The 22820-nt window shown below is 50.8% G+C and overlaps 2 protein-coding genes and 1 pseudogene across 3 annotated transcripts; 1 reads left to right on the top strand and 2 right to left on the bottom strand.

Moving 5' to 3' along the window:
- Positions 1 to 815: 815 nt before the first annotated feature.
- On the top strand, positions 816 to 17798 carry LOC311216536 (olfactory receptor 14C36-like; the record flags this gene model as incomplete). The annotated part of the gene is made up of 2 exons (XM_084298064.1): positions 816 to 1109; positions 17157 to 17798. The coding sequence occupies 2 exons, from the start codon at positions 816 to 818 to the stop codon at positions 17796 to 17798; spliced, it is 936 nt and encodes a 311-aa protein (XP_084154190.1).
- LOC311216667 (olfactory receptor 14A16-like) lies at positions 4311 to 5242 on the bottom strand (annotated as a pseudogene). Its single transcript has one exon. The product of its transcript is annotated as an olfactory receptor 14A16-like (transcript).
- A 4107-nt stretch (positions 17799 to 21905) lies between the features above and the next one.
- On the bottom strand, positions 21906 to 22820 carry LOC311216535 (olfactory receptor 14A16-like; the record flags this gene model as incomplete). The annotated part of the gene is made up of 1 exon (XM_084298063.1): positions 21906 to 22820. One exon carries the CDS (start codon positions 22818 to 22820, stop codon positions 21906 to 21908), a length of 915 nt encoding a protein of 304 aa, XP_084154189.1.

The raw sequence follows: 22820 nt of genomic DNA, 5'->3' as shown, positions 1-22820 counted from the left end.
TTCTTTGGAGTCAGTGATGTAGGGGATAAGTCAGGTGCAGCTCAGAATGCTGCACGTTCTGTCATGCAGATACATGAATTGAGGAAAAGCCTCCATGTCCTGTCATGACATGTACGGTTGTGGAAATGCTGTGTGTGGGGCCGTGAATGAGCTCACTCTGTCTTCAGGTCATCTTGTTTTTAGAGCATTCAAAACATTTCCTGCAAGAGTTCTGCTGGGCTGCAGGCTGCCCCCCTCCAGGGCACAGCTCTGGCATAGCAGCTCAGTGCTTTCCATGGAGAAGACACCTGACGGCTAAGGGCATGGAAATGCTGCTGGAAACCTCTATGTGTTAGCTGCAATGATCCCTCTGTATCCCTTGCTACACGTGGAGAACTGGAGATTGGAGATTTGCACTTGGAAACTGGATTCGTTTACTCTGAGCAGCGTGCAGGCTCTTCTCTAAGGGAACACCTGAGTACGATGGTATCTTTGAGTTCAAAGCGGTGCCTGTCCAGGGCAGCTGTGACCAGGACTTTGGGACAGGATAGCTGCCCTTACTCTGCTCTAATGGACAGAGCCCTTGCCTCTCAGGCAAGATTTCACTTGAGTGCAGCAGTAATGCCAAGGACTTCCAGAGTCCCTTGCTCCCAGTGGCACCCTCTGGTAGCATAAACCAGAGCTCTACCAAGGAACGTGCAGCAGAGGTTTTCCTGAAAGGGAAGCAGCAGTTCTGAGGTTTGACAAGAAATAGAGTAGGTTTTGCTCACAGGGCTGAGCCTAACATTTTGCTGTATTTCCCTCCTCAGACAGGTCCCCGTGCCCAGAGGAATCAAATGTCCAACAGCAGCTCCATCACCAAGTTCCTCCTCCTGCCATTTGCAGACATGCGGGAGCTGCAGCTTCTGTACTTCGCACTCTTCCTGGGCATCTACCTGTCTGCCCTCCTGGGCAACGGCCTCATCCTCACCGCCATAGCCTGCGACCACCACCTCCACACCCCCATGTACTTCTTCCTCCTCAACCTCGCCCTCCTCGACCTGGGCTGCATCTCCACCACTGTCCCCAAAGCCATGGCCAATTCCCTCTGGGACGCCAGGGCCATTTCTTACTCAGGATGTGCTGCCCAGGTCTTTCTGTTTGTCTTTTTGATGTCAGCAGAGTATTCTCTTCTCACCATCATGGCCTACGACCGCTATGTTGCCATCTGCAAGCCCCTGCACTACAGGACCCTCCTGGGCAGCAGAGCTTGTGCCCAGATGGCAGCAGCTGCCTGGGGTTCTGCTTTTCTCAATGCTGTGCTGCACACTGCCAATACATTTTCCCTGCCCCTCTGCCAAGGCAATGCTGTGGACCAGTTCTTCTGTGAAATCCCCCAAATCCTCAAGCTCTCCTGTTCACAGTCCTTCCTCTGTGAAATTTGGGTTCTTATGGGTAATGTTTTCATCGACTTTGGGTGTTTTGTATTCATTGTGCTCTCCTATGTTCAGATCATCAGGGCCGTGCTGAGGATGCCCTCTGAGCAGGGGCGGCACAAAGCCTTTTCCACATGCCTCTCTCACCTGGCCGCAGTCTCCCTGTTTCTCAGTACTGGCTTTTTCTGCTACCTGAAGCCCCACTCCCCGTCCTTCTCATCCCTGGACCTGGTGGTGGCAGTTCTGTACTCAGTGGTGCCCCCAGCAGTGATCCCCTTCATCTACAGCATGAGACTCCAGGAGCTGAAAGTTGCACTGAACAAAGTAATTTCGTTGATGTTTTTCACTGCTGGTAAACTTTTCATCTGTCTCCACAACTGACTCACAGTATATTCATTGTATATTAAGTACATTCCTATGCATTGTATTATTATTATTATTGTTATTATATTATGTTATATATTATATTATTTTATGTTTATGTTGACATTGATTTTGATGTTGTTGTTGTTAAGTACCATTGTGATGTTCCGACACACATTTGGCTTCGTCTCATTTCATCTGAAACATCAACCTGCTCTCTTTCCCTGTAGCCCCTATAAAATATGTATGCCACTGTGACTGAGCTGACTCTCTCATAGTGTCTTTTTGGTATCTCGGCTTTTATAGGCAAATGAGATGTCTGCAGTCTCCACAGAGGAAATGTGGACCCAGCGGGCACAGGGAAGGTGGGTCTGGAAAAGGATTCAAGTCATCTTCAGGCACAAAGGAATGGCACAAAGCTGTACCAGGGGCGGTTCAATCTGGACATTACGAAAAATTTCCTTACCATGAGTGTGGTCAGACAATAAAGACTATCTCTACACCCACAGTGTCTTCGAGCAGAGTGTCCCAGGGCACAGATTCAGCCCAGCTTGTAGCATGAACAAAAAGGAGAAACTACCCAAGAAAGCTACCACCAGCCCCAGCCCCTCACGGTTCCCAGCACCAGCCTTCCGCCTCAGTCTGGGGAGAGCCGATCGCTGAAAGGTGAGCACCTCCATCCTCCTGCTGGGCTCAGGGTCTGTACCAGGGGAACAGCCAGCCCAGCCTGGTCCCTCTCTGGGCCCAGAGCTCAGCAGGCCCCAAGGCAGGGCTGTCTGTGAACCCCTGTGAGGGACATGCTGGGGCTGGGGCAGGGCTGGGTGAAGGGGGGAGGCTGCTAAAGCAGAAGGGCAGTGAGGGCCGGGGCATTTGCCTATGTGCACAACAGGACTGAAACTTTTGGGGCAATTTCTCCAGGCTCCTGATGCAAGAAGCTGGGTCTGATTTCAGGACTGAGGGACATTTCTTGAGGGCCCCACAGACACAGAGAAGGTAAAAGGGGCCTTAACATATTATCAATACGCTCTCTTTTCCAGGGCAGCATGCAGAGGCATCCAGCCATGGACAGGCCCAAGGAGAGGGCTGGTCCATCCTGTGGTCACAGCTGCACTCCAGTCCCTGGGGTGGACCCAAGCTGAGGACTTGCTGATGACTTTGGGGCTAAGGTTCAGCACACAGGTTGGAGGAGACTGTCACATGGACGTGTGCTAGACTGAGCAACAGAAGCAAACTGGTATGGCTGCTGTGTCATGCTTCCATCAGTGGAAGCCCTGGCACAGGGCCCCAGACTTGGCTTTTGATACCACCCTTCAGGAAAGATTATGGAGTTACGAGATGCAGAATAGAGGGCGCCAGTCCTTCTTCAGCCACTTCCCAACCTAGTGCAGCACCAGGAAACTGCGGACTTCTGGCTTATCTTCTACTCTAACTCATGAGCATGCATTAGGGTACCCACAGTCCAGACCTTGTCTTGATTAGGTGAACACCAGTATTTTAGGCAACTTCCAGCCATGGTCAGCTTCCATCTGATCTCTCCCCATCCCTCCTCTCACCTCTCCAGATGTTTCTGGCCACCTCCCCATGCTCCCCACAGGGTCCTGAGCTGGTGGAGCTACGAGCAGACCAAACAGGCTGTGGTGCCCCCAGCACACTGACTGAGCTGCACAAGGTGGGAAGTAGACCCAGCTGGGTTGGGATCACTGTTGTTAATCCTGCTTTTTATGGTGTGTAGTTCTGGCAGGTGCTCAGAAAGAGCAATGGATGTTGCCAAGGACTCTAGGGGGTTTCTAGGTGTCTTTCTAGTTCCAGCTGGTGGTACTTTGTGAGAGTGACAGGAATCCCTCTCCATCCTCCCTTCCTGTGCATGCTGGTTCTTTGATGAATTGCACAACAACTGTGATGCTCTTCTTTGCCTGAGGACATCTAAATTTTGCGGTACCCGTTTTGGTGACAAGATCTTGGGCATTTTCTCTCTTTGTAAGGCTCCATTCCTTGCCCACCCTGAGAACACGCTACCCATGGAGAACTCCTAGGCTCTCCACACAGCTCCACATTCCTGTCCCAGATGCTGTCTTCTGCCCAGCCCCATATGGGACAGTTGTGGCTATGTACCTCAGTGACCATTCACCATTTCTGCTGTCATTAGATACAACAGGGTGTTCCTAAATTGTACCCATGGTCTCTCACTACTCACAGCATGGCAATGAGCCTTCTGGGGAGCAGCTGCATAGCCCTGATCTTGGCAACAGCCTTGAAAAAAAAAAAAGAGACAAGCCTTCAGGCAACATGCTGTGGAGATGCCTTTTTTTTTTTTTTAATCACATGTTATATAAGAGTGAGCTTTGATCTGCTGATAGACATACATTTATAAAGCTTCAAGAGTAAACAGAGCAGTGTCATTCCTCAGGAGAATTAGGATGAATATTTTTCTGAGAGCATAATAAACACAAATGATATCAAAGTTACAATAACAACAATGATATGAAAGAAGAACCAGGCCTGCACAGAGGTACCGAGTTAAGTCATTTCTGGAAAAAGAGGGGAAATTTATCATTATTCAGAAACATCCATAAAATCACTTTCCTAACCTCACCCTTGAGCTCCTGGTTCTTCATGCTGTAGATGAAGGGGTTCAGTGTCGGGGGCACCACCGAATACAGAACTGCAACCACCAGGTTTAGGGATGGAGAAGAGATGGAGGGGGGCTTCAGGTAGGCAAACATGGCTGTGCTGAGAAACAAGGAGACCACTGCCAGGTGAGGGAGGCACATGGAAAAGGCTTTGTGCCTGCCTTGCTCAGAGGGCATCCTCAGCACGGCCCTGAAGATCTGAACATAAGAAAAAAGAATGAAAACAAAACAGCCAAATACTAAACAGTCACCAATAAAAACAAGACCAACTTCCCTGCAGTAGTCTGATTCCAAGCAGGAGAGTTTGAGGATCTGAGGGATTTCACAGAAGTACTGGTCCAGGGTATTGCCTCGGCAAAGAGGTATTGAAAATGCATGCGCAGTGTGCAGCACAGCATAGAGAACCCCACTGCCCCAGGCAGCTGCTGCCATCTGGGCACAAGATCTGCTGCCCAGGAGGCTCCCGTAGTGCAGGGGCTTGCAGATGGCAACGTAGCGGTCATAGGACATGACAGTGAGAACAGAATACTCTGCAGCAAGGAAGAGTAGAAGAAGAAAGACCTGTGCAACACATCCTGCATAGGAGATGACCCTGGAGTCCCAGAGGGAATTGGCCATGGCTTTGGGGACAGTGGTGGAGATGCAGCCCAGGTCAAGGAGGGCGAGGTTGAGGAGGAAGAAGTACATGGGGGTGTGGAGGCGGTGGTCGCAGGCTACGGCAGTGAGGATGAGGCCGTTGCCCAGGAGAGCAGCCAGGTAGATGCCCAGGAAGAGCATGAAATGCAGGATCTGCAGCTCCCGTGTGTCTGCGAATGGCAGGAGGAGGAACTCGGTGATGGAGCTGCTGTTGGACATCTGATCCTCCCGGGAATGGAGATCTGCCTCCTCTGAATAGGGAGGCCTGTCCAAGAAGGAAAAAGAGTGAAATGCTAGGGTAGACCTCTGTAAGGAAAACCTACTCATTTTCCTGTAGTAACCTGAAAAAAAATTGCCTCTTCACTTTGGGAAAGGCTGTTGCTCTCTTTGATCTTAAACTGATACTTCAGGAGTCAAGGGACTCTGCAGGAGATGGTCCTGCCCTAGAGCAGTATACAAATGGAACATGGCGTGGTCTCAGATGAAGTATGCTTGGCAAAACTAGGAATTTGTCAGCATTCTTTCTCAAAATTAATCCAAATGCAGAGCAAAGGTTTTTGCATGTTTTGGTTTGTTTCTTTATACTAGTCCCCCCGATGCCTGAGGGGGGTATTCAAGGCATAAAACCTTGGCAATTGTACTGCCCACCCATGAAAATCTTGGGGTCCTGGGTGGCAAAGGGACCATCCCTCAAGGCAGAGTGCGGACAGCTGCTGTATCCACCAGTCCTGGTCTCAGCTGCCCTGTGTGGGCACCTCTGGAGGATGGTCACACTCAGGTGTTCCCCTGAAAACAACCTGGATGCTGCTGAGAGCAGAGGAATCCAGGTTCAAAGGGCAGATCTCCAAACCCCGCACCCATCTCATCATACCTGAGGAGGATCTCAGCTCTCTGCTCTTCTCCAGGGACAGAGAGGGATCATAACAGCTGCCCACATATAGCCACGCAGCAGCATTTGTATGGACTTAGGACTGATGTGTATTTCCCATGGGGCTGCTAGGTAACACAGAGCTGCTAGGGCAGAGCTGTGCCCTTGTGCATGGCAGCCTGCAGCCCAGCAGAAGTCCTGATGACACTATGGCTGGAGGTTGAAGGTGCGAGAGAAATGAAAGGAGGGTGTTGCTCCAGGGAAGGTGTCTCCAGTGCAAGGATGGCAAGCAGATGCCCAAATCCCTTCTGCCATGGAGACACTGCGAGTATCTCATTCTCACTCTCTGCCCATGGCTCTGGTGCCTGCAGCTGTCCCTGCCTGCAGCTGGGTCTCTGTCCCCACACCTCCTGCCCCCATCCCACAATCTGGGTGCTCAGCTCTGCCCTGCAGACACCTCCTGGCAGCAGGGCTCTGCCCAGGGGCAGCTCGCTGGGGGCACATCCAAGAGACCAGCTCACACAGATCCTGCTGACACTACACCTGTGCCGGTGGAGCTGTCTAGGGGCTGAGGGGCAGGAAAGGGACCTGATGGGGGTCATGGCAACCTCCTTAGGATGCCATAGGACTGTCAGGCTTTTCTAGGATATAATATTATATTTTGCTATTTCTACTGAGCCAAAAAGAAAACTGAAAGCAGAGGCTAAGGAAAGATGAGAGTGAAGTTTCCTTTGAAATTCCCTTGGTGTGCTGTGGAGCTGTGAGCAGGCTGCCCCAGGCAGCAGCCTCCCACCAGCAGCAGGACCCTGCCCTGCCGGGGGGGCTCCTTCCACCCACAGCTTCTCTTTGCAGTGCCCAGGGCAGCTCCCCGGGCAGGCTGAGTGCTGAGGCTGGCAGGCGGCAGAGGCCCTGGCCCAGCACACAGCCCCTGGGGCACAGCAGGGACCCTGCTCTGCAGCACAGCCCTGGCAACCCCTTTCAGCAACCTGGCTGCAGAGCCTGCTGCCAGCCTGTGAAAAGAGAGCACTCAGGGCCTGGCCTTTCTGCATTTTCCTTCTGCCACAGACTTACCCTGTAATGTGCTGCAAGCATTCATTCCCCATCGAGCTTTCAGTATCCCCTCAATTCACGCAGCCTGTAAGCTCTATCTCCCTTTTCTCGCCTCCCAGTGACAGCTGCAGGCAGTGCCCCCAGCCCTGCTGCGCTGTGCAGAGGAGCTGCTCCTGGGCAGAGCTGTCTCTCTGCAGCGCTGCCCGCTTGCCAGGAGCTCCCCTTGGGCCCAGGAGCCTGGACCAGCTCAGCAGCAGAGGCCCAGCCCAAGGCCTCCCTTGCTCTACCCCCCACCAGGCTCCCTGCATATGGCCTTGGGGCTCCAGGGGAACCTGCTGGGAAACAGCCTGAAGGAATCCCTTGGGTTCCCTTCCTCACATGGCACACACAATTCTTCACACCAGTGTCATTTCTCCTTACAGAAAACCAATTAAGTGTAACAATCACAGCTTCTTGTCCCAGTATTACTTTGGCATGAAGTCATGGTCAGGGACTGATCTCCTTCATTCCCACTGAAGGAAAGAATTCAGCACAGTCAGTCAAGGCATCTCATGCTGGTTGTTATTCCTGGGGCTGGAAAGGGATCTCAGCTCCCTCTCATATCTGCCACAGACCCACAGGAGCTGGGATTCCTCAGGCCTCAGTTCAGGTGTCCACAGCATAGGCACTTTAATGCGAATTACTGAGCCACAGTAGCTCCTTAGTGGAGATGGAGGACAGGCAGGAGCTGTTCAAATGGAAATACCTGGTGAAATTTGAGGTTGATCCTCTGGTCTGATGGGGCATTCCTCAGGCCAACTGAAATGGCAGCAGATGCCACATGGAGGACAACTGAACCTGTCCCTACTCCTTATGTGCAGGGCAGCCTGCGGAGGCTGTCAGCAGAGCAAAAGGAGTCATGTGTCTCAGGGAGAGCTAAACCTATTCTGTTCTCTTTTAAATGTTCTCTTTTTTCCTTTCTGTTCTACAGGACCCTTGGCTGTAATGGCTGTTGTGTCTTGGACATCTCCACAGGGCCTCAGCTCTCACCAGCAAGGTCTCCCTGCCCTTTGTGCCTTGAGGCAGGACTCTGCAGGGGTACAACAGGTGGTGGGTGGGGATAAAATCCGTGGTTACTTTGCAAACTACACCCTTAACAGTCCACGGGACCTAGGGGCCTGCATCCAAGCGTACAGGGAGAGTGTTTTGGCCTGGAAGTACTGTCTCCTTATGATCCCAGGAAGGGATCAGACAGCAGCATTCAGGTGCTGTAAGAGATTATTTAAATGCTCTTAGAGCTAAGACTATAAGGAGAGAAGACTATAGACGATCTATTGAATTTGGTGTGACTTCATTCTAGACACAATACTCCACCGTTAGTCTCATTACATGTTTGCACTGACCCGATGGGATTATTAAAGGGTGAACAAATTTTGCTGATCAGTCCTTGGCTCTGCAGTTGATGAATCAGCATATATATGGGAATCAGGGAATCTTGGGTGGTGCCATATTGCCACTGGCGCACCATTTGGGTAGCTACTGGCACTTCGACCCTCAGCAACCTCACAACTGAAGGATCCTGTGAAGGACCGGGCAAGGTAGAAAACAGTTGAATGTGCATAAATCACCATAAATCACCTCCAGCATGGCCAATTCCATCAGATATGGGCTGCCTCTCTCCCTGGTGGTCCATTTGCCTGGGTGACATACATCTTCCTTGAAGGGATACCTTTCCTTTACACCTGACAGGAGTTGCCTCGAGAGGGAGGATTTGTGCCCCCTTTCCAATAGCTTTGTCAATGCCCCCTTCCCTGGAGAGGGATCCCAGCTGCTTGGCTTCCCTGCCCTCTAATTCCAGGCTACCTGCCCTGTTATCCCAATATCGGAGCAGCCAGGTGACAATGTGCTGGCCTAGATGATGGCTGAAATCTAATCACACATCTCACAGCTCCCCAAGGAATGGTGATCAGGAGCTTACTGCTCCTTTTATGTTATCTCTGTCTTCATGCACACATTTCTCTGATGGCTTTACTTGAGAGTAGCCTGCCTCATCTTCTTCTTCCTCCTTCCCTCTATGAGTAGGAGCTTCTTTCCTGATTTGATTTTATTCTCATATATATATTTGACTGATACAGGCAAAGGTTGGTTCTCTGGCCCATTCACAGGAATTGGAGTTGTGTAGATTTTTTTTTTTTTTTTTTTTTTTTAGGATGCTGCACTTCTTCAGGGGTGAAGTTAGAAAGCATTGGAGGTGCCCACAGTTCTAGGTGCCTGCCCATATCCTCCCACACACCCTGCCCCTCATAATTATCCTGCCTCAGGGCAGATCATTGTGTGGCATTCTGAAATAGTTTACTCTGACCTTAAACAAAACCTGAAACACATTCAGGACACATAATACGTACAGGCTGGTTTGAACATTCCAAGGATTCCAAGTTTTGAAGAGCTATTGTAGCTAGCTGTGGGGAGAAGTGTCCCGCCCCCCCCCCCCCCATCATTTCCATAGATTGGCTCCCCGAGGAGAAAAGTAAAGACTGTTAATTATAAATAGTTTCTGAGAGAAAGTTCCTCAAGCATGGAGGTGACGGCAATGCTGAGTACAACTACCAGATTTGTCTCATGACCAGTAATTTTATCACAACATAAGGCAGTGTTAGGCTGTAGAGTAAACTAATAACCATAAACCAGCCCCCACAAAGGATAAACAGCACAACAGGGAACACACACAATATGTAATGTTCTACCCAACACAGTTCTGAGACCAAATACAACTACTACACCAAAAAAAAATGAACATTGTGGTCAGCAACTATGAAGCTGATATATTGCTTCTAACAACTTTATTTTAACATGATCCGGTCATATCTGTCATTATCTGAGCCCTTTATGGCCCCACGTAGGATTCATTTGGGAAGAAGGGCGTCCCACAGGAGGGCAGAGACTGACCATCAAGGAGCAGTGGAAACAATGTCATGGACTGACAGCAATTCCCAATTCTCCTGTTCCACCCAGGAGACAGAGTTACAAGAGGCAGGATGGGGGGAATGGTGGTTTTACACAGAATCACAGAATCACCGAATCACAGAATTTCTAGGTTGGAAGAGACCTCAAGATCATCGAGTCCAACCTCTGACCTAACACTAACAGTCCCCACTAAACCATATCACTAAGCTCCACATCTAAACATCTTTAAAGACTTCCAGGGATGGTGACTCCACCACTTCCCTGGGCAGCCTGTTTCAATGTCTAACAACCCTTTCGGTAAAGAAGTTCTTCCTAACATCCAACCTAAGACTCCCCTGGCGCAACTTAAGCCCGTTCCCCCTCGTCCTGTCACCAGGCATGTGGGAGAACAGACCAACCCCCACCTCACTACAGCCTCCTTTAAGGTATCTGTAAAGAGCAATATGGTCGCCCCTGAGCCTCCTTTTCTCCAGGCTGAACAAGCCCAGCTCCCTCAGCCGCTCCTCGTAGGACTTGTTCTCCAGGCCCCTCACCAGCTTCATTGCCCTTCTCTGGACTTGCCCAAGCACCTCCATGTCCTTCTTGTAGCGAGGGGCCTAAAACTGAACACAGTACTCGAGGTGCGGCCTCACCAGAGCTGAGTACAGGGGGACGATCACCTCCCTAGCCCTGCTGGTCACAGTGTTTCTGATACAAGCCAGGATGCCGTTGGCCTTCTTGGCCACCTGAGCACACTGCTGGTTCATATTCAGCCGACTATCAACCATCACTCCCAGGTCCTTCTCTGCCTGGCAGCTCTCCAACCACTCCTCTCTCAGCCTGTAGCTCTGCTTGGGGTTATTGCGCTCCAGGTGCAGGACCCGGCACTTGGCCTTGTTGAACTTCATGCAGTTGACCTCAGCCCATCGGTGCAGCCTATCCAGATCCTCCTGCAGAGCTTTCCTACCCTCAAGCAGATCGACACACGTACCTAGCTTGGTGTCATCTGCAAACTTACTGAGCGTGCACTCAACGCCCTCGTCCAGATCATCAATGAAGATATTAAAGAGGACCGGCCCCAGCACCGAGCCCTGGGGGACGCCACTAGTGACTGGCCTCCAACTGGACTTGGCTCCATTCACCACGACTCTTTGGGCCTGGCTATCCAGCCAGTTTCTAACCCAACGAAGCGTGCGCCAGTCCAAGCCAAGAGCAGACAGTTTCTTGAGGAGAATGCTGTGGGAGACGGTGTCAAAAGCCTTGCTGAAGTCAAGGTAGACCACATCCACAGCCTTTCCCTCATCCACCCAGCGCGTCACTCTGTCATAGAAGGAGATCAGGTTCGTCAAGCAGGATCTGCCTTTCATAAACCCATGCTGACTGGGCCTGATCGCCTGCTTGCCCTGCAAGTGCTGCATGATGACTCTCAGGAGGATCTGCTCCATGAGCTTCCCTGGCACTGAGGTCAAACTGACAGGCCTGTAATTTCCCGGGTCTGCCCTCCAGCCCTTCTTGTAGACGGGCGTCACATTTGCTAGCCACCAGTCCACTGGGACCTCCCCCGATAGCCAGGACCGTTGATAAATGATGGTAAGCGGCTTGGCCAGCTCCTCTGCCAGTTCTCTCAGTACCCTTGGGTGGATCCCATCCGGCCCTATCGACTTGTGCACATCCAAGTGCCGTTCCAGGTCACCAACCATTTCTTCATGGATAGTGAGGGCCACATCCTTCTCCCCATCCCCTTCCACCAGCTCAGGGTACTGGGTATCCAGAGAACAACCGGTATTGCCGCTAAAGACTGAGGCAAAGAAGGCATTGAGCACCTCCGCCTTTTCCTCATCTCTTGTAACTAAGTTTCCCCCTGCATCCAGTAAAGGATGGAGATTCTCCTTAGTCCTCCTTTTTGTGTTGATGTATTTATAAAAACATTTTTTGTTCTCTTTAACGGCAGTAGCCAGATTGAGCTCCAGATGAGCTTTGGCCTTCCTAATTTTGTCCCTGCACAGCCTCGCAACGTCCTTATAGTCCTCCCGAGTGGCCCACCCTCTTTCCCAAAGAATATAAACCCTCTTTTTTCTCCTAAGATCAAGCCACAATTCTCTGTTGAGCCAGGCTGGTCTTCTTCCCCGCCAGCTCGTCTTTGGGCACGTGGGGACAGAACATTCCTGCGCCATTAAGATTTCCCTCTTGAAGAGCGCCCAGCCTTCCTGGACTCCTCTGCCCTTCAGAACCGCCTCCCAAGGGACTCCACCAACCAGTGTCCTGAGCAGCTGAAAGTCAGCCCTCCGAAAGTCCAATACAGCGGTTTTACTGGTCCCCTTCCTGGCCTCGCCAAGAATAGAGAACTCCACCATTTCATGGTCACTTTGCCCAAGACAGCTCCCGACAATCACATCCTCCACCAGTCCTTCTCTGTTTGTGAAGAGAAGGTCTAGCGGGGCACCACCCCTGGTAGGCTCACTAACCAGCTGCGTCAGGAAGCTATCTTCCACGCTCTCCAGAAACCTCCTAGACTGCTTTCTCTGGGCTGTGTTGTGCTTCCAAGATATGTCAGGGTCTGGGCTGTGTTGTACTTCCAAGATATGTCAGGGTCTGGGCTGTGTTATGCTTCCAGGATATGTCAGTTTAGTTTGCTTGTAGTTCCTCAAGGTTTTAGTCCGCCACTGATAGGCAATAAAATATATTTATCTGCCTATGCTAGGTCTGTCTTATCTGTGATGATAATTGGTACCCATGCAGATATTTGGTTCCCCTGAAGAAGATCAATACAAGGGGAAGGCTTGATTTCCAACACAGGCATTTCTGGCACATTCCTGAGAGGCCTGTGGAGCTGCAGGCCACACCAGTCTCTGGGACACTGGTCATCTTTCCTCCCAGAGCCAGATCCCGAAGAGGCACCAGTTCCCAGGGAAACCTGGCCATGGATTGTCCCCAGCACGAGGAGGTTGAGCCATGCCCAGACAAGCCCTGGGGCTTAGGGCACCCCTAGCATCAGGACCCAGGAGTCCTGGCTACCACATACTCCCGTGAGCCCAGAGGAACACTCATGCAAGGATCTTGCAGCAGCCACCATCCATTTGCAGCCCCCCCGCAAAGCTTTGGACAGCTGACAGCCCTTGTGTCACATCTTGGGAAGGGGCTCCTGACACCCTTACCTTTGGGGGAGAGATGCAGGAGCACTGGGAACATGGAATTCATGTCAGAGGCGATGGTCACGCTCCAGCAGCCCTCCATCTCTCTTGCTGCTGGCCCTCAGCTCAGGACAAGGGATGCCCGCCCTGGCTCCTCAACCACAGCTCCTCTGCAAGGTGCCCCTGCTCCTCCGCCCGTCAGCGAGGGTCGCCCAGTGCAAGCTTGCTTCCTGCTGACCCCACTCCTGGCCACAGAAGGACAGCGGTGGGGAGCACCCAAGCAGTGCCCAGCAGGGACCAGGCCTTGCAGGGAAGTGCCGGCACTGCTGCTGCTCCAGTGCTTATATCCTGGTGATGCAGGGCATCCCCCTGTGACATCAGCCCGTGTCATTAGAAGGCCTGTGAGGTCAGCAGCATGGAGATGGCGCAGCTCAGGAGAGAGACGACAGATTTCCCTTGTGTGGAGAAATTGTCACTTCCTTTCTTCCCAGTTCTTTTCCACAGGATCCTGACAAATTTACCAGGAACATCTCCAAATGGTGACAAAGGCCATGGAATATAGGAAATGGAGCAATGGAGAAGTCTCCAGTGTCCCCCTGCCACAACACGCCTCTGTTGTTGGGAGCCCTTCCAGGAGAGTTGGGTGTCAGGCTTGTCCTGGGGCTGGGCTTTTTTCAAAAATGGGAGCGAAGGCACCTGGGATGCAGCAGCCCCTCACGGTGCCTGAACACCTCTTCTGCACCAGTCTGGGATCTCTCTTGTAGCTTGACAAAGTCTCTCATTTCTGGAGGGTTGTGCTATGCTGAAGGCCAGACTACCACCCCTGACTGTAATGCACAGAGATACACGTGGTCCTGTGTCTATGCTGCCAGTGCACACTGCTGGATCATGTCAACCTGATCATGGGGTCCAGGGCATGAGCTGCCATGTCTGCAACCAAAGCCCCAGAAGAGGAGAGGTGCATCTCTGTGGGCATGCTCCCCTTTCCTCTTGCATGACAAAGGGGTTGCCAGTGACTGGCCAGCTGTGCCCATCCCTGGGGGCTCTGCACAGCTGGATGAGGCGCTCTGGGGGTTTTCTCTGACTCTTTGTCTTCCACTGAGTGAGCACTGTGGTATTTCCCCACATTTCTCCACCTGTTCATCCTGTTCCTGCTATACTGTTCAGGTTCCCTAGGGATGGGGGATTCAGGCACAGTTCCAAAAATGACCCTGAACATCCTGCCACAGATGTGTCAGCACAGCAATGAGGTGTTCCATCACCCATCTGACTTGTGGGGCCACAGTCAATGCAGTGCAAGGGGGTGTGCAATGTGCCAACTACCCTTGCACAAGATGTAGAGTGCCTTGTGCCTTTCTCCTGGGATCATAATGAACCAGAACATCCTGGTCACAACCAAGATTTCTTCAATGAAAGTCCTACTGTCCCATGCACTATAGGGATGTAGTTTGCAAAGCACCAGTGATTTTATTCCCACCCAGCACCTCTTATACCCAGGCAGAATCTTGTGTCAGGGCATAAAAGGCAGACAGACCTTGCTGGTGTTGGATGAGGCCATTTGGACACGTCCATGACAAACTAATTCTCAGAGAAGATGTGATTGTTACACTCAATTGGTTTTCTGCTCAGAGAAATGAGCCTGCTGTTAAGAAGTGTGTGTGCCCAGGGATTCCTTCAGGCTGTTTGCCAGCAGGTTCCCCTGCAGCCCCAGGACCATGTGCAGGGAGCCTGGTGGGGGGCAGAGCAAGGGAGGCCTTGGGCTGGGCCTCTGCTGCTGAGCTGGGCCGGGCTCCTGGGCCCAAGGGGAGCTCCTGGCAAGCAGGCAGTGCTGCAGAGAGACAGCTCTGCCCAGGAGCAGCTCCTCTGCACAGCGCAGCAGGCCTGAGGGCACTGCCTGCAGAGACACAGTGCTTAAAGGCAGGCAGAAGTGGCAGCATGCCCACAGCTCACTGGGGGAGAAGACTTCCCAGCCCTGCAGCCGGTAAGTCTCTGGCTGGAGGGCAATGCAGCCACAGTTCCTGGAGGCAGGAGAAGCCGGGGGTGCAGGCAGGGGTGGCCAGGGCTGTGGTGCAGAGCAGGGTCCCTGCTGTGCCCCAGGGGCTGTGTGCCGGGGCAGGGCCTCTGCCGCCTGCCAGGCTCAGCACTCAGCCTGCCCGGGGAGCTGCCCAGGGCGCTGTGGGGAGAAGCTGCGGGTGGAAGGAGCCCCCCTGGCAGGGCAGGGTCCTGCTGCTGTAGGGGGCCGCTGCCTGGGGCAGCCTGCTCATGGATCCACAGCACAACCAGGGTGTATCCAAGGGGACTTTGCAAGAGGAAAGTTAAGGTAGGAATTAGCTGCTTCAGGTTCAGCATTTCTTCTGAGTTTCTGCATTCTTTTGTTTGTTTGTTTGTTTGTCTTAGTGGGAATAGAAATCAATGCTGTTATTTCAAAGAGAAGTCTAACAGTACTAAGACTCCACAAGGCGCACTACAAGGACTACAAGAATTCCCTTTCCTGTGGCTCAGCCCATAGAAAACTCCACCACCACCCGTGCAGTGTCAGCAGTGTCTGTGTGCCCTGGGCTCTAGGATGTGCCCCCAGCGAACTGCCCCTGGGCAGAGCCCTGCTGCCAGGAGGTGTCTGCAGGGCACAGCTGAGCACCCAGCAGGTGGGATGGGGGCTGTGAGCTGCAGGCAGGAGGCGTGGGGACAGAGACCCAGCTGCAGGCAGGGACAGCTGCAGGCAATAGAGACATGGGCAGGGAGTGAGAGGTAGCTGCTCCCAGGAACTTCGTGGTAGGGGAGATTTTGGCACCTTCCTTACATCCACATTATGCAGATGACTTACCCAGAGCAACTGCATGGTCTCTGCTCAAATCCAGCAGAGCCTCTGCCCCCAAATCATTGGGTCTCTGACTGTGTTGTCCCTTAGCAGCAGGACCCTCAGAGGAAGAGAACCCCCAGGTGCCCATCTCTCACTCCCATTCTTGCCTCCAAAAGCTGGAACACTGGGGCATTTCTCTGTGTTTCCCCTCCCATCCATCCTGCCCTTAGTATTCCCCCCATACTCTCTTGGCAGTGGGAGTAAAGCCAAAATCTCAAACACCAGAATACTGAGTCCTGCTGTGGAGGTGCATCCCTGGGAGCAAAGTGACCATCTGTTCTAGCCAAAATGGCTCTGGACACTGCGGTGCGTAGGGCTGGGAAATGAGCTGACTTTGTTCAGGTCACTCTGTTTTAAGGACAGCCAGTGGTGTCCCTGGGTTATTCTCTGAGAAACATCTCAAATAACTTTCTGAAGACAGGATCTTCTGTGAAGCTATTTTATTCTGAATTGCAATGGCGGGCATTCTGTCAATTAGGAGCATATTTTAGTAAACAAATCCTAACCTTTTATTCCCTATTACTTGATGCCTGATCATCTCCCCTGTTTCCTCATTGGCTGAGTACTACAGGTCCACAAGCTACTTGACGCTCCTCTATACCATATATGTACAATTTTTCTTTTTTTCAACCCTTTAATTTCTCCTTTCTTATGTTTTGAGAGCTCGTGATCTTTATTTTACTGTTCTCTCACTGCTCATCATGTTTTTTCTCAAGCTTCTACCGTATTTTGGAACAGTGAGGCCTTCTACTGTCCACTTCTCTACTTAGCATTCCTCCTTATTATGACTACACAACTACCTTGGAATACAGAAAAGTAATTCTCTATTGCAAAAACACAACTTTGTTTCTCACAATTTTGCTGCAGGATGATAAACAGACCCCTCTGTCTTACAGGTGTATTGCATGTGAACTAAACTATGGATTTCAGAACATCTTAAGACCTTTCATAGGTACCAAGTTCATGCCCTTTGGTCTTTGGATAGACCCTGAGTCCAAGAGGCATCAGATGACCAACAGCAGCTCCATCACCGAGTTCCTCCTCCTGCCATTCGCAGACACACGGGAGCTGCAGCTCCTGCACTTCGCACTCTTCCTGGGCATCTACCTGGCTGCCCTCCTGGGCAACGGCCTCATCCTCACTGCTGTAGCATCCAACCACCGCCTCCACACCCCCATGTACTTCTTCCTCCTCAACCTCTCCGTGATTGACCTGTGCTGCATCTCCACCACTCTCCCCAAAGCCATGGCCAATTCCCTCTGGGACACCAGGGCCATTTCCTATGCAGGATGTGTTGCACAGGTCTTTTTCTTCTTCTTTTTCTTTTCAGCAGAGTATTCTCTTCTCACTGTCATGTCCTATGACCGCTATGTTGCCATCTGCAAGCCCCTGCACTATGGGAGCCTCCTGGGCAGCAGAGCTTGTGCCCAGATGGCAGCAGCTGCCTGGGGCAGTGGGGTTCTCTATGCTCTGCTTCACACTGCCAATACATTTTCCCTGCCCCTCTGCCAAGGCAATGCTGTGGACCAGTTCTTCTGTGAAATCCCCTCCATCCTCAAGCTCTCCTGCTCAGACTCCTACCTCAGGGAAATTGAGCTTCTCACATTTAGTGGTTTTCTGGTTTTGGGGTGTTTTGTTTTCATTCTTTTCTCCTATGTGCAGATCTTCACGGCTGTGCTGAGGATGCCCTCTGAGCAGGGCCGGCACAAAGCCTTTTCCACGTGCCTCCCTCACCTGGCTGTGGTCTCCCTGTTTCTCAGCACGGCCATGTTTGCCTACCTGAAGCCCCCCTCCATCTCCTCACCATCCCTGAACCTGGTGATGACTGTCCTGTACTCGGTGATGCCCCCAGCAGTGAACCCCCTCATCTACAGCATTAGGAACCAGGAGCTCATGAATGCCATTAGGAAAGTGATGTCATGGAGATATTTAAGGATGTACTGATGAAACTGGCTGGACCTTTTTGCAGCTATAAACTGCTTATTTTCTTCTTCAGATAAATTACAGTTTATGTAATGATAGGGCAAGCTGTCTTAACTTCTGGATGGATTAAATTTGTTTTGTTTTTCATTTCCCCTTGTGATATTGTTTTCCACAAAGAAATGCTGTTCTTCATCCCCTTGTACCAACATATCTTTCGTGACCCTGAGGCTTTGCATAAATGAGGAGCCAGACTCTCTGTGTATTTAAACAAAATAAAAGAAGCCACAACTTCTTTGTCTGAAACCCACTCTCAGCTGATCAGGAAGTAATGAGACCAGCAAACCCTTTCTGGCTGCAGCAGCTCGGGCCTGGCTGCCCTGGCCCTGGCATAGCAGGAGCTACCTGAGAAACCCCAGGGATGGCACGGAGGGGCTGCAGGCCTCTGAGGATCTGCTGCTGAATAGAGCAGGGGATACAGCAGGGGACACTTACCTCTGTATGCTTCTGCCTCGGATGCTTCCCTCTGTGGCGCTGAGCTCTCTGTGCCCCCAGGAACTGCTGTGCCCTTCAGAGGGGCTGGGGCTGTGGTGGCAGTGCCCAGAGCCCTGCAGCAGCCTGCAGTGGGCACTGTCTTGGGCACCCCAGCCTGGGCTGCTGGGCTGGGATGAGGGCAGGGAGGTGGGCAGAGAGCAGGGAGTTGGGAGAATTGGGGGGAAGCTGGGAAAAGCTGGGATGGCTGTTTGGCCATTGCTCATATCTCTGCCCACCAAGGGCATATGAGAGGCTGCTGTCCCTCACAGCCCTGCCTGTACTCTCTCCCTTCTCACACTGTGCTCTGTCATATCCAGCACTTTCTCATGCCTTGTCCCACAGGCTCCCACCCCATGTCCAGCTGGCACCACTGCAGGGCAGCCCTCCCCAGGGGCCCAGGCATCTGCCTGCAGCTTCCACAGCTGCTGCTCTTGATGGTCCCCGTGTCCCATGGGGTTTGTGATGCACTTGATAACATCGCCGTGTCTGCCTGCCTGCCAACAGGCTGTCAGGTCAGTGCGGTAGGAATGGCATCACAACCAAACTCCCAGCTGTGTCACTGGGACCTTCCTCCACGTCTCGCCTCTCCCCAGCTCCCAGCACTGCTGGGTTGGTTTCCTGATAGTTCAGGTGATGTAAAATCCATGATTCCCATCCACTTGCCTGTCTCTCTCCCAGTTATCTATGTGTATATGTGTAACTCTGCATATACATTTCCATTTACTTGCACATATATCTGTAGTTACAGCTGTAGCTATACAAATATATTTCACTATACAGATAGATAGATGTGAATATTCCCACCAAGAAAGGCAGTTAGTACAGGTATGATTGGAGGAAATTTAGCCATTCAAAGATGGAGCTTTTCAGGGAACAATTTTAACTTTTTTTTTTTTTTTTTTTTTTTTCCTGCTCTAACAGGCAAGAGAGGTCGACACATCACAGATTTTCTCTGTTCCAGTAGTGAGGGGTGGCATGAGCAGTCCTAGGCAGTGTTATAAATGAGGTCTCAACTCAATCTGAATTTTGTAATATTTATAAAACAAATATTTCTAAAAGATATAAAAGGCAAGTAAACAGCGCTGGGTGTGCAGGGAGTCTACGCTCCACCAACACACACACACGAACATCAAACATTCTAAATATACCGAACTTTGCTTTACATACTAACCCGAGTATGCCTATACATACGTACAATCAGGATAGGTAACAAACAATCCTTTAATTTCCATGACTTAAGTTTCCATTTTACATTCCTTTTCTTGATTACTAACAAGTGTCCGTTTTCCATTCCTTTTGAACAATATGTCTCGCTTTAAGTTGTCAAGCAACTTGGTCTTCAGGCCTTATGTATCCCGTTCTTCCCAGATCGAAGAAAAGCATATCCATCTACTTTTCAAGGCCAATAGGCCTGGGTCAAAAGGCACGTTCAGGTCACCTGGGGGGCGTAACAGCAAAAGCCTTCGATGGCTGTAGCAGCAGAAGGGCCAATGGCGTAGCAGTCGGATCAGTAAAGGAGCCTGCAGCTCCCTCACTATCTGGCAAGCCACACGTTTGTGATTGTGGCTCCACATGGCTCTTTAAGGCCTCAGAGATTTCTCGCCAGGTGCCGAGCAATCCCACTGCAACCTTGTCGTTTTTAGTTGCAGAGTCCCACACCTTGACCTCAATTTGGTCCCATATTTCAGGCTCATAAACAGTCTGATTGTTAAGAAGGAGAATAAGCTGTAAGGTTACCGGGACAGTCTTTGTTCCTAAGGACGTATGATTCCCCATAATGCGCAACTGCTTACCAGCGAGAGGCAGTTGTGTGCACGGGTCCGCTTCTCTCAGCTCAAGCTTCTCTCCAGCTCCAGTGCGCCCGTTTCCAGCGACTTTCTGTACGAGCTTCTCTGAGCAGTTTGCTGAGTCTGGCTGAACCTATCTTCATGAGGTGATCAAAGTGCCTGTTCCCGTCCTGGTCTCCATTCTGCCAGCCTGTTCCTCTTCACTTCTTTTTCCTGCTTCTTTATTGATGATGTAACTTCATCGTGTTGCCTTTTTTATCTTGAGGGCAGGCTCCCCTCTTATACCCTTCTCTCCACAGTAGTTCTTTTCAAAACAACTTTTCATTGGTCAAACAACTTTGAATGTAACAACAACAGCAAACACCCAGAAACATCCATGACTTAACGGCTGGAGAACAAGAAACCAGCTGGAGAACAAGAAACCGGAGACTGCATGGAGTCTCCTGAATCACCCTTCTTTGTTCCCTCTAAACTCTTTTATATTCCAGTTGGCCTCATCATTAAGAGTCTGGTGTTATCTCAATCACAGGGTTTTCCAACCCCCATGGCCGCATTCCCAAATCTCCCCCTTCTTTATTAATATCAACCATTTTCTCAACACGAATTACCACTCCATATATAACAGAACCGTGCCCTTGCTCTTTGAGCCATTCTTCAATAGTTTAGGTCTGCAAGAAGACTAGGGTTAAATAGAGCATTTTAATGCTAGTGTTAAAGGCAGGGATAAGGGCGAGCAAGATTCAGTGGAAGCATAATGGAAAGTGGCTATGGACTAAGTTTGGCTTTAAGGGATACTGTGGTCAAACATTAGAGTAGTGTATTCTTCTCAGGGAGTTTAGTAGCATTTTGGTTTAGGGATTATTGTTACAGATTAAAATAGGTTAAGGGCCTCACACGACTGCTTTAAGTGTTATGGTGGGATCAACATTACCTGAACATTCTTACCTCTTCAAAATCATTATCTTCTGCTATCCAAGCTCCTCTTCCCTCCATCAAATCTCTCATCTCTCCTGGTCAGGCTTTCCTGACTTGCCCATATCAGCCATCTTCTTAGGGGCAGTTTTCTGATGGCTTTCATGAATTTAGAGTATCTGTCTCACCTCTGCTGACTACTCCATGCCTGAGAAAGAAACAGCTCCTAAGCCAGCATGGAGAAAGACACCAAGGTCTGTAGGAGCACTCTGCACAATGTGCCCAGCAGCTGTGCAACACCACAAAAGTGCACTTCCTGCTTACAAGTTTTGGTTACAGAATGGTTCCTATGGACCCAGGGTAACTTCTTCCAGGCTCTCATGCAGGCTTTATGTTCCCCCGGGCATCTGGGATGCAGTGGCCCCCTCTGTGTAGAAAACTGAAAGCAGCCCTGAAGGATGAATTAGGCAAAGCTGAAACATCTGACATGACAACAGCTATCCAAGACCTCTTCCTCAATGGGGCCTTCCAGGCACTTAGGAAGAGAGGATCTCACAAACTATGTGCAAAGCAGGTGCATCTGCTGGCCTATCACAGACACTGGCAGATGTGAGCCTAAAGGCATAGATCCCAGCCAGGAGTCAAGGGATGACCTGTCAGCTGCTTCAGAAATACATGTACATAGTGAATTGGAAATGGGAAAAATAATGATATTTTATTGGGCAACAGCTAAATTAAAACTAAAAAATACTAATGCTAACAATACATACTCAAAGACACGAAACAACAACAACAACAACAAAGAGAATATAGAGGAGAATATTGGTTCTTCCTATAATAAGTGACATTATGAGTCATTTCCAGAAGATGATTGAAAAATAATTTCTTCTAAAACACATCAAGATATCAGATTCCACAGTGCATATTTCAGTCCCTTATTCCTCATGCTATAGATGAAGGGGTTCAATGCTGGAGGCACCACCGAGTACAGAACTGCCAACACGTAGTCCAGGGATGGGGAAGAGATAGACAGGGGCTTCAGGTAGGCAAATATGATGGTGCTGACAAACAGGGAGACCACAACCAGGTGAGGGAGGCATGTGGAAAAGGCTTTGAGCTGGCCCCGCTCAGAGGGCATCCTCGACACAGCCGTGAAGATCTGCACATATGACACCACAATGAAAACAAAGCAACCAAAGCCTAAAGAAAAGCTAAACACAAGTGCTCTGACTTCTCTGAGGTAGGAGTCTGTACATGAGAGCTTGAGGATCTGGGAGATTTCACAGAAGAACTGGTTCACAGCATTGCCTTGGCAGAGGGGCAGGAAAAATGTAGTGGCCGTGTGCAGGACAGCATTGAGAAAGCCACTGCCCCAGGCAGCTGCTGCCATCTGGGCACAAGCTCTGCTGCCCAGGAGGCTCCCATAGTGCAGGGGCTTGCAGATGGCAATGTAGCGGTCATAGGACATGATGGTGAGAAGTGAATATTCCACGGACATAAAAAGTACAAACAGAAACACCTGTGCAACACACCCATCATAAGTGATGGCCCTGTCGTCCCAGAGGGAATTGGCCATGGCTTTGGGGACAGTGGTGGAGATGCAGCCCAGGTCGAGGAGAGCGAGGTTGAGGAGGAAGAAGTACATGGGGGTGTGGAGGCGGTGGTCGCAGGCTATGGCTGTGAGGATGAGGCCATTGCCCAGGAAGGCAGCCAGGTAGATGCCAAGGAAGAGCACGAAGTGCAGGAGCTGCAGCTCCCGCATATCTGCGAATGGCAGCAGGAGGAACTCGGTGATAGAGCTGCTGTTGGCCAT

The sequence above is a fragment of the Netta rufina genome (genome assembly GCF_964035555.1).
Source record: "Netta rufina genome assembly, chromosome: 18".
Classification (NCBI taxonomy): Eukaryota; Metazoa; Chordata; class Aves; order Anseriformes; family Anatidae; genus Netta; species Netta rufina.
This window is presented reverse-complemented; position numbering and strand designations above follow the sequence as displayed.